The following is a 10,232-nucleotide window of genomic DNA, read 5'->3' as shown; positions in this document are numbered from 1 at the left end:
GATTGAATTTATCATCTTCGTATTTAATTTTAAATCTTCCTCTGACTGAAAAGTCACTCATCTTCTAAATGAAGCAGATTTAACATTGCAGGTGGTCAGAAGTTCCATTTCAGGAGAACTGAGGTTACCACCTAGAGCAAGGCATTGTTAATAAGTATAGAATTTATGACCACAAGATTACTTACCAGTGTGGAGTCTGAGACTGGATAGGGCCTGGGAGAAGTTTAAGTACTGGGTAATCTTTTCTGAACCACAGGTGGACACCTGAGTCCTTCTAAAACTCATATGTAAGTTAAGAGTAGCCTCCAAGCCCAACCTCTTCCGATGGAATTTCTCAACCTGCCTCTCTGAGTTCACAGGATAAACACCGCAGCCAATAGCCACTCCTTGGGCACAGTGCAGGCCCAGGGGCGTGCACATCAGCAGCAAGATCAGCCTTTGGGAGGACAGACCTATGGAAGAAGACTGCACAGGCCCTGGAAGTGGGCTTGGGGCCATTTGTACCCGGAATTTGTGTTTCAGAGCTTAGTCTGTGTGTGTTTGAGCCAGAGGTTGGGAGAGTGGGAACATGGATGGGTACGTCCCCTTGACCCATGGACTTTTCAGCTCATGGGAGGGTGCTGCTGGTGGGCAGCTATGGCAGGACCCTCCAAAGTGAGGGGGCCCTGAACGAGGCCTACTCTTGTCTTGGTATAGGGGCAGAACTGCACTTAAACAAACACAGAACTGCAGGTGCCTCTCTGATCTTTTTAAGTCAAGCCGTTAAGCCAAATATAAAGATTATCCTAGCCGATCAAGGGCCACAAAAATAGAGATGAAAGGGTGTGCCAACAGCATTTTGCTATCTTGAGGGCCCCGTCGATGAGAGTTGGACGGGAAATATTTTTATATCTCTATGGAACAAATCAGTTCCTCAAACAACTAAAGCAGTTAACTCCCTGAAACTTATTATTAGGGCGGTCCTCAGCAGCCGTAATGCTAGAATTTCTTTATAAGAGAGACTTGAGGCAGATAGCCAGTGGGGAGTGGGGAGACTTGAAACTGCATTTGCACAGTGGTTTATATAAGCTGAAGAAAACGTGGAAAAGACAAGTGGTGAAACGGCACTGTTGGTACTTTGCCATGGCTGTGTGTGCCGGTCTGTTCTACTCCCAAATTGCTTTTTGTCCTTAAACCACCATAAACAAATGAACAGCATTGAAAATATTAGGCTTGCTGGGGCTGGCCAGGTGGCGTAATGGTTAAGTTCGCACGCTCCACTTCAGCGGCCCGGGGTTTGCAAGTTTGAATCCCGGGCTCGGAGCTACTCACTGCTCGCTCATCAAGCCATGCTGTGGCGGCGTCCCACATATAAAGTAGAGGAAGATGGGCACGAGTGTTAGCCCAGGGCCAATCTTCCTCAGCAAAAAGAGGAGGAGTGGCAACAGATGTTAGCTCAGGGCTAATCTTCCTCACACACACAAAAATATATATATTAGGCTTGCTTCTGTGTCATTTTCTTTTTGGGCCACTGTACATGGCATATCAACACAGATCCTCTGGGGACCTCTAAGTTAGGAGACACTCAGAGGTGACATATGAAGGAGATACAATACAATCGAATAAAATCACAAAAATAAACACAGAATTTGAAACATGGTTCTGTTTTATGAGAGTTAAGTGCAAGTTGGGAAAGTGAAAGAAACCATACTTTGATAAGGATGTCATCACTTTTCTTCTATGCACATACCTGCTCTAAAAAATCAAGATGAAACAGCTTCCCTGTGTTGATTTAAAACTGAGAGGCATTAGACCTTCCCTAGGAACTAGACAAATCTTACACTCGCTCAAATTCACATCAAAGGAAAGCTATGTCAGCGCCTTTCCTCCAGGTTCACATATGACTTTTACTAGAGTCGACTATAACGAATCACATGTTTAATTGGATACCTGGAATGTTGCATAGAAGATCAGGCTCATCCATTTCACTACTTGTGGAGTCCATATTCTAATTTGTGATTACTGATGTTCAAGGGCCTCAGCTGAACTGGCTCAGCTATGAAAAACTGTTCCTTAGGATCCTTTTAGGTAACTCATTGAAGCAACTCTAAAACAATTAAAATTTAGTATATTCACAATTTTATAAAGCCTTGTCATGGATCTTTTTCTCTGACATCAACTCTATAGAAAATACTGCTCCCCCCACATCCACATCTCTTAGGCTTAGGGTAAGAGATGGTTGTGACTTTGAGGTGGCTAGTCCCAACTACTGAGGGATGCTTTGAGATTTTGGGTATCTCTCTGCCTAATCCAGTGTGAGAACAATATCCTAATTCAACAAGTATTTATTGAGTGCTGATGATGGGTAAATCATTATGCTAATACAATGGAGGAAAAAGTTACATACTTCAAAGGAATTTACATTCAAATAAGATATGCCATATGTATCCAGATTACATCATAATTTATGTAATTATTCCTTTGCTGTTGGCACTGAAGTTGTTTCCCATCCTTTACTGTCACTCAAGATGCTGTCATGAACATTCATTCATTCATTTATTCAATAAACATTAATTTAGTACTTGATATGTAAATCACTAATCTTTGTGCTGCAAGATTTCATTACTGCAATGAATGGAACATGTATATAATACTTCAAAGTTCCTTTGTGAAATTTGTCCTGTGAGAAATCTTTGTTCAAAAATTGCAGCTTGTGATTTAATGTTATCACTAAAGAACAGAGAGTGACTAGCCTACTAAATCTCAAACTAGGAGTTATAGAATGCATGCCCATGGCAATCATATCTGCCCCAAGACAGATTATTAAAAAGGTACAGAACACTTTATTCTTTTGAAGCAAATGTCCAATTAGAGGCACAAACCTCCAAAAATTGAGAATTCGAGATCTGCTCAGATACATGAAACCCATCATGGATGGAAAAGAAAAGGTGAGAATGAAGACAATTTTAACCACAGAAAAATAAGATCATGTCTAGCAAGCTTCTTTTTAAAAATTCCCCAAATTCTGTATCACCTAAATTCCACATCACTGCTTAATCCAACTAAATATAAAACCCCAAAGTAAAATCTGTATGATGATAAGGGAAAGATTGCTTGCTTTTCTCCTAAATTATCAAAGTCTTAGTTGCCTTTAGAAATACTTCAGCATGTCAGTCACAGGGCACCTTTTCTGCTTAGGGAGGTTGAGAAACTCACGGTACCCAATTATCAAGTGTTCTCAACCACTGCTCTATTTGTTGGCATTAAATACTGTTTTGGCGACCCCTAGTGTGCACCATGGTACCAACACCTGTACATTTAGAAAATCCTTTTAATATTTTAAAACTTGCTTACAGACAAAAATGGTATCTAAAATAATTTTTCACCAAAGGAATCTGATTTTAGTTCATTCCAATTTAAAGTTCATATTTCTCTGTAATAAAAAAAATTTAAATATAATTTCTGGATACACAAGACATTTGACAATCAGTTAGAGGATGGTTATTTAGAGTATGCTACACCCATACAAGGGAATATTATGCAGCTGCAAAACTGGACAAAAAAAAAAATGAGGAAGCTTTTTATGTACTCATATGGATTGATCTCCATTACATGTCAAAGAAAATTTTAAAAATCAAAGTAGAGATCTATGGTGAGCATTTTGCTACCATCTAAATTTTAAAAGGGGTAAAATATATATATTTGTATTTGCGTATACATCCATTAAAAATATCTCTGGAAGGATACACAAAATAAACAAAGCAATAGCTACTTACTGAGGATGGGGCTGGGAAATGGGCAGATGTTGGAAACTGCATTCCTTTGTATACTTTCTTGTTTTTGAATGATGCCCTGGCTATTCAAAATATTAAATGACTTTAAAAAAATTTGAAGCCAGCAGCACAAGACCAAAAAAGATAAAAAGAGAAAATGTTGCCTTGCATTTTCAGACTTAATAGACTAGACAAAATATAATTTTCTAAAAATATATTTTTTCTTTATACATTTTTAATTCTATATCTTTTTCCAATGGAATCTTTTCTTGCATATTTTCCTTACTCAAACGTCAAATTGTAAGACAGACATGGAAGCAATGTCACAGGCAGGACTGACTTGAGGTAATATTTTAGGGTGTGAAACAGTAATAGCTCTCCCGGCATGTCTTGCCAAAGAGGTCACCGGTTCCAGACCCAAATTCTCTATTGGCAATAAGTGTAAGAAATTGTGATATTTCTCACTAGGTCACAATTTAAGACTCACAAGGAACATCTTTACGTATACACAGCAGAGAACCAGGAATAAATCTAACAGAAGATGTGGAAGACCCATACGGAGAAAATTATATAAGCTTTATTTAAAGTAAAAAAAGTAGACCTAAGTAAATAGAAATATATACTACGTGCATAAATGAGAAAACTCAACATAGTTAAGATGACAATTCTCCCCAAATAAATCTATAAAGTCAATGTAATTACAATTAAAATTGAAGCAGGGTCTTTGTGCTATTTGCAAGCTGACCTTATCAAATGGGAAGTTTTTTTGTTGCCTTTGAGGGTCATTTGGAGGAATGCAGAAAGCACTATTCAGAGATTTACTTAGGTTTTAAAAGTTAACATTTAATTTATTAGTTATAAATTGAAAAGATGCCTTTTTCTTTAAGCTTTTAACTTCAGCTAAAAATCCTAAACTCTAAGTCTAGCAAGTTTTTGTTTGTTTGTTTTTTTTTTTGGTGAGGAAGATCAGCCCTGAGCTAACATCAGTGCTAATCCTCCTCTTTTTTTTTTGCTGAGGAAGACCGGCTCTGAGCTAAAATCTATTGCCAATCCTCCTCCTTTTTTTTCCCCCAAAGCCCCAGTAGATAGTTGTATATCATAGTTGCACATCCTTCTAGTTGCTGTATGTGGGACGCGGCCTCAGCATGGCCGGAGAAGCGGTGCATCAGTGCGAGCCCGGGATCGAACCCGGGCCGCCAGCAGCGGAGCGCGCACACTTAACCGCTACGCCAAGGGGCCGGCCCTAAGTCTAGCAAATTTTCACAATCGCTTTTAAGGGGCCTTTGGATAAAATTTAGTTCAACTCCAAATTTTAACTCTCAAACATTTTAAGCCATACTCATGAATGTAATGTAATACATTTCATTTCCTTGTAAAGACTGTAATTGTCTGATTTAACAAATAAAACCTTTCACGTACTTAAATTATTTTCACAAATCTAATTAATTAAATTTACAAATGTGTAAAATGAAACAAGTTCCCTTATATACTCCACATCACTGTATAAAACGGTTATAGCTGAATTGTGTCCTGTACGCGCCCCCCCCCCCCAAATTCATATGTTCAAGTCCTATGCCCCAGTAGCTCAGAATGCGACTATATTTGGAGATAGGACCTATAAAGAGGTAATTAAGGTAAGATGAGGTCGTATGGGTGGACTCTAATCCAATATGACTGGTGTGTTTATAAGAAGAGGAGATTAGGACACAGACACGCAGAAGGAAAAGCATGTGAAGCCACGGAGAGAAGATGGCCATCAGCAAGCCTCGGAGAGAGGTCTCAGAATGAAACCGACTCTGTCATCACCTTGATCTTGTCCTTCCAGCCTCCAGAACTGTGAGGAAATAAATTTCTATTGTTTAAGCCCCCCAGTCTATAGTACTTTATTTTGGCAGCCCTAGCAAACTAATACACCTTGGCTCTTAATTAATACATGTAAATGTATTTTCCATCTCTAAAGACCTTTGAATTTGAGGAATTCTCTCATATCCTCAGAATCACTCTTAATGATACAGAAACAATATTAATTTTCACGGCTTTGTTTGACTATTCAATCACAATTTCCGTGAGGATTTTAGTGACAATTCTAAATTCATGTGGAAGAGGAAAGGATCAAGTTAAAACATGTATGAAAGAAAAATATTGTATAGGCTTTCACCCTGTTGGGTATCAAGACTTATTACAAAGGTACAGTAATTAAGATCTTGTGTTACTAGTGTAGGTCACAGACTAAGAGGCTAATAGAACAGGATCCCAGAAACAGACCTATGCATATACAACAGAAGCACTAAAGATGAGTAGGGAAAGGATGTACTATTTAACAAACGACTGGTTATCACTAGGAACTAACCAGCCATACAGGAAAGTATCAAAAAACCTGATCCCGAAAGCAAAACAAAACAAAAACTTCCAGGTGGATTAAAGTTCTAAATATGAAAAACCAAAATTCTAAAACTTTCAGAAGAAAATGAAGGAAACTACTTTCTATGGCTGGCCCCAGGGTAGAAAAGAGTTTTGCTTGATTTCATTTTTCAAACCAAATGCAAAAAGCACAAACCATCAAGGAAAGCTGATACATGTGACTGCTTTAAACTTAACTTCTGTACAACAAAAGATAACACAAAGGAAGGTTAAAGATGAGCCACAGAGTGGAAAAAAATATATTCATTGCGTATAACTGGCAAGCCTCGTATCCTGAACATATAAAGATCTAAAAAATTAGTAAGAAAAAGACAAACACCCCAATAAGAAAATAGGCAAAGGATATGAATATGCATTTCACAAAAGCAGAAATTAATAGGCCAATAAACACATAAAAAACATGCCCAGTATCCCTAGTAAGCAGTGATATGCAAATTAAAGGCACAATCAAATTCCATTCCACCCTTCGGATTTGAAAAATGTTTAAATGTCTGAGGTCACCAAGTTTTGGGAAGGATGTCGATCAAAAGGAATTCTTAGTTTGCTGGTGGGACAGCTAATTGGTTATAACCGATGTTGGAGAGCAATTTGGCACTATCTAGCAAAGCTTGAAGACATTCATTCCTATGTCTCAACAACTTTATTCCTATATATATGCGCTAAAGAAACTCCTTCACGTGTGTAAGAACATATGTACAAGAATATTCAATTAAGCATTGCTTCTTATAGCAAAAACGTGAAATTAAATGTCCATTATAGAGAGAATGGAGATGTTATGGTATATTAATTCAGTAGCATCCTGCACAATAGTAAAAGTTAACTAAAGCTACATATATCAACATGGATACTGACTATGATAAAATGCAACTTACATAACATACATACCGGGTATCATTTATATAAAGCTTTAAAATATGCATAACAATAATACTTACTGTTGATGGATACACAAACTTTCAGCATTCAAAAAAAAAAAGAGGCTCAGGAATGATTAACTGTAAATTCAAGATAGTACCCTGAAGTGAACAGATTAGGGAGGGGAACACAGAGAACTTCAAGTTTATTTGTATAGTCTTATTTCTTAAAAAAACACAGCCAAAACAAAAGAACAAAGATGGAAACAAAAGTGGCAAAATGGCAAGGTTTGATATATCTAGATGGTGAGTCCACGAGTATGCCTTATAATAGTCTCTACATTTTAGGAATGACATGTTTGTTATAACAAAGGTTAAACCAAAGAATAAAACGTTTGTTTTTTTTTCATTTTTGGTACAAGCATTTGATCCTATAAGGAACATTTTGTCGTTTTCTTTAATTTCTTTTAAATAAAAATTGCATATATTTAAGGTGTACAACATGATGATTTGATATAGTGAAAGGATTACTACATGGGCCAGCCCCGTGGCTTAGTGGTTAAGTGCGCACGCTCCGCTACTGCTGGCCCAGGTTCAGATCCTGGGCGCGCACCTACGGACGGCTTCTCCGGCCATGCTGAGACCACGTCCCACATACAGCAACTGGAAGGGTGTGCAACTATGACATACAGCTATCTACTGGGGTTTTGGGGAAAAAATAAATAAAATTATTTAAAAAAAAAGGATTACTACAGTCAAGCTAATTAACATATCCATTGCCTCACATAGTTACCTTCTTGTGTGTGTATGTGGTGAGAGCACCTGAAATCTACGTTCTAAAGAAATTTCCAGTATTCAACATAGCATTAACTATAGTCATCGTGCTATTTGGTCTCTAGACTTAGCCATCCTACATAACTGCAACTTTGTACCACAATAAAAAATATTTTAAAGTTGTCTTTCTCCCAATAACGAGTTTCTTCTATTTGGCTCTAATACAGCTGTTTATCCGTTCATCAAACGTTTTTTAAGAACGTAATCTCTGCCAGGCTATGAGGATACCCTAAACAGATACCATCAAAGAAGCATACGAGAAAAGATGCCACCAAAAAAGTCAACTCCTTTCCTCAAGCAGTCTGCGTTCGCGTGAGGAAGTCCTTAAACCAAAAATTAGGATATAAAGCGGTAATAACGAAGCGTCCAAGATGCAAAGAGGAAGGAGAATTTACACGTGTGGAGTGGCCAAAGCCAATTTCAAGGAGATGCTTTCGAGCTGACTTCAAGGGAAGAGTGTTTGCCAAGGGAACAAAGACATTCCAAGCAGAGGGAACAGCTTGTACCAAGAACGGGAGAGGCGAGCAGCACGGAACACGGAGAAGCGCAGGTGGGGGCGTGTAGGGCGAGGTGGGGAGTCAGAGGGAGGGTGTCAAAATAAGGAAGGGGGACCCCGATGTGAGGGCCAGAACGCGTCGTAACGGGTCACCGGGCGGGAAACGGCGGCCCTGCTAGCGCTGAATTGACTTGCACTCCACACAACTTCTAAACAACACAGCTGGGACCAGAACCCGCGTCTCCTGATTTCACCTGGTCGTGAAGGGGCTACCGTGCTGTCACGTTAGCTCCAAAAGCAGAATTACACCAAGACTTCATCTTCCCAGTCGCTTGTAGCCCTGTCCTACTTGAATGTCCTACTTCCTCGCAGCCCCAAACCGCCCAAAGATGCTCCCCGCCACCAAGACACCACCCTCCATCAGACCGCCCACAGCCTCCTAAACCAAGGCGATGGGTCCCAAAAGCCCGCGCGCACGAACCCTGGGAGACTACAAGTCCCAGCATGCAAAGCTCCCGGTTAGGAAAAGCGCCGCTAAATGGACCATCATGCAACGCTCTACGAAGGGGGCGGGCTCTCTGTAGGGGCGGCCCGACTTGTAGCGTCGCCTAGGCAACTCCAATCCGGGACGGAATACGCTTCCGCTTCCGCCTCTGAGCCCTAGGACCGCGAGTCCCCGCGGCTCCGTCGTTGTGACGCCATTCGCCTGCGACGGCGCAGTCCTAGAGGTCCGGTGGGGTGTTCATTTTCCGGCGTGAAACGCTAGAGCAGCCATTGCCCGCCGCGGTTTCTGCCTGGGATCCAGCGGGAAGGCGGCGAGATGACGGACCGCTACACCATCCACAGCCAGCTGGAGCACCTGCAGTCCAAGTACATCGGCACGGGCCACGCCGACACCACCAAGTGGGAGTGGCTGGTGAACCAGCACCGCGACTCCTACTGCTCTTACATGGGCCACTTCGACCTTCTCAACTACTTCGCCATTGCGGAGAACGAGAGCAAAGCGCGAGTCCGCTTCAACCTGATGGAGAAGATGCTGCAGCCCTGCGGGCCGCCGGCCGACAAGCCCGAGGAGAACTGAGACCCCGCCGGGTCCCCGCCGGGCGGAGCGTGGCTCCCCGCGTCCCTCCCGTGTGCCGTGGCTCCCCGCGTTCCCGCCCCGGGGCGACCGGTTCTCCGTGGCTGCTGCTCCCCGTGCTTTCCCGGTGCAGAGGCGCTCACCCGCGGCGTCTCGCCCGACCTGCCTTCCTCTGGACGCCTCGGAACAGGGCGTTGGGCGACCGTCAGGACCCCTGGGGACCGCGACCCTGGAGAGATCCCAACGCCAGCCAGCGTTAAGGGGACACGGCACTGCAGCGAGACGGCGTTCGGAGGCTCGTTTTTGGCCGGTTGATTGTCGTTGTTGCCTTTTCCATAAAGTTTAGAAGTTTTTCGGTCTCTTGGTGTGGACTACTTGTGATCGGGTGGAGGGGTCCAGGGAGGGTTTTGGGGACTGTGGTTTCGTGAGAGGGTGGGGTGGGGGTGGGGGTGGGCGCGGGGCCAGGGTACATTGCCAGGCGCTTAAATCCGCCCTGGACAACTTTTATCATATGCCCCCCACCCGCCGACTTCTCCCAAGAGCCTTTTTCAGTCCGGTAGTGCTTTCAGTATTGAGGTTTGTGATCATTGCATCACACCTTTTTGTTCTCTTGTTCAAAAAATCTTTACGGTCATTGCCCTCTACTCTCTCTGTAAATTGCATCCTCTCTACTCTTGGGACTCTCTGGGCGTGTGTTGAGAAATAACAAGCTGTCAAACGAGTTTTCTCATTCATTCAACATTCAACAAATACTTGTCGAGCTCTATGTGGCAGGCATTTTTCCACACTTTGGGGGT

The 10,232-nt window shown here is 41.9% G+C and overlaps 1 protein-coding gene across 1 annotated transcript; it reads left to right on the top strand.

The window, feature by feature from the left end:
• Positions 1–9,099: 9,099 nt before the first annotated feature.
• SF3B5 (splicing factor 3b subunit 5) lies at positions 9,100–9,794 on the top strand. The gene has a single exon (XM_058534316.1). The coding sequence runs from the start codon at positions 9,178–9,180 to the stop codon at positions 9,436–9,438; it is 261 nt and encodes an 86-aa protein (XP_058390299.1). The 5' UTR covers positions 9,100–9,177; the 3' UTR covers positions 9,439–9,794.
• Positions 9,795–10,232: the final 438 nt, after the last annotated feature.

The sequence above is a fragment of the Diceros bicornis genome, chromosome 39 (assembly GCF_020826845.1).
Source record: "Diceros bicornis minor isolate mBicDic1 chromosome 39, mDicBic1.mat.cur, whole genome shotgun sequence".
Classification (NCBI taxonomy): domain Eukaryota; kingdom Metazoa; phylum Chordata; class Mammalia; order Perissodactyla; family Rhinocerotidae; genus Diceros; species Diceros bicornis.
Note: the sequence above shows the minus strand (reverse complement) of the source record. Positions and strands in the feature narration are given on the sequence as shown.

Coding starts and splice junctions, on each gene's coding strand:
- SF3B5 (XM_058534316.1), top strand. CDS start 9,178: ATGACGGACCGCTACACCATCCACAGCCAGCTGGAGCACCTGCAGTCC.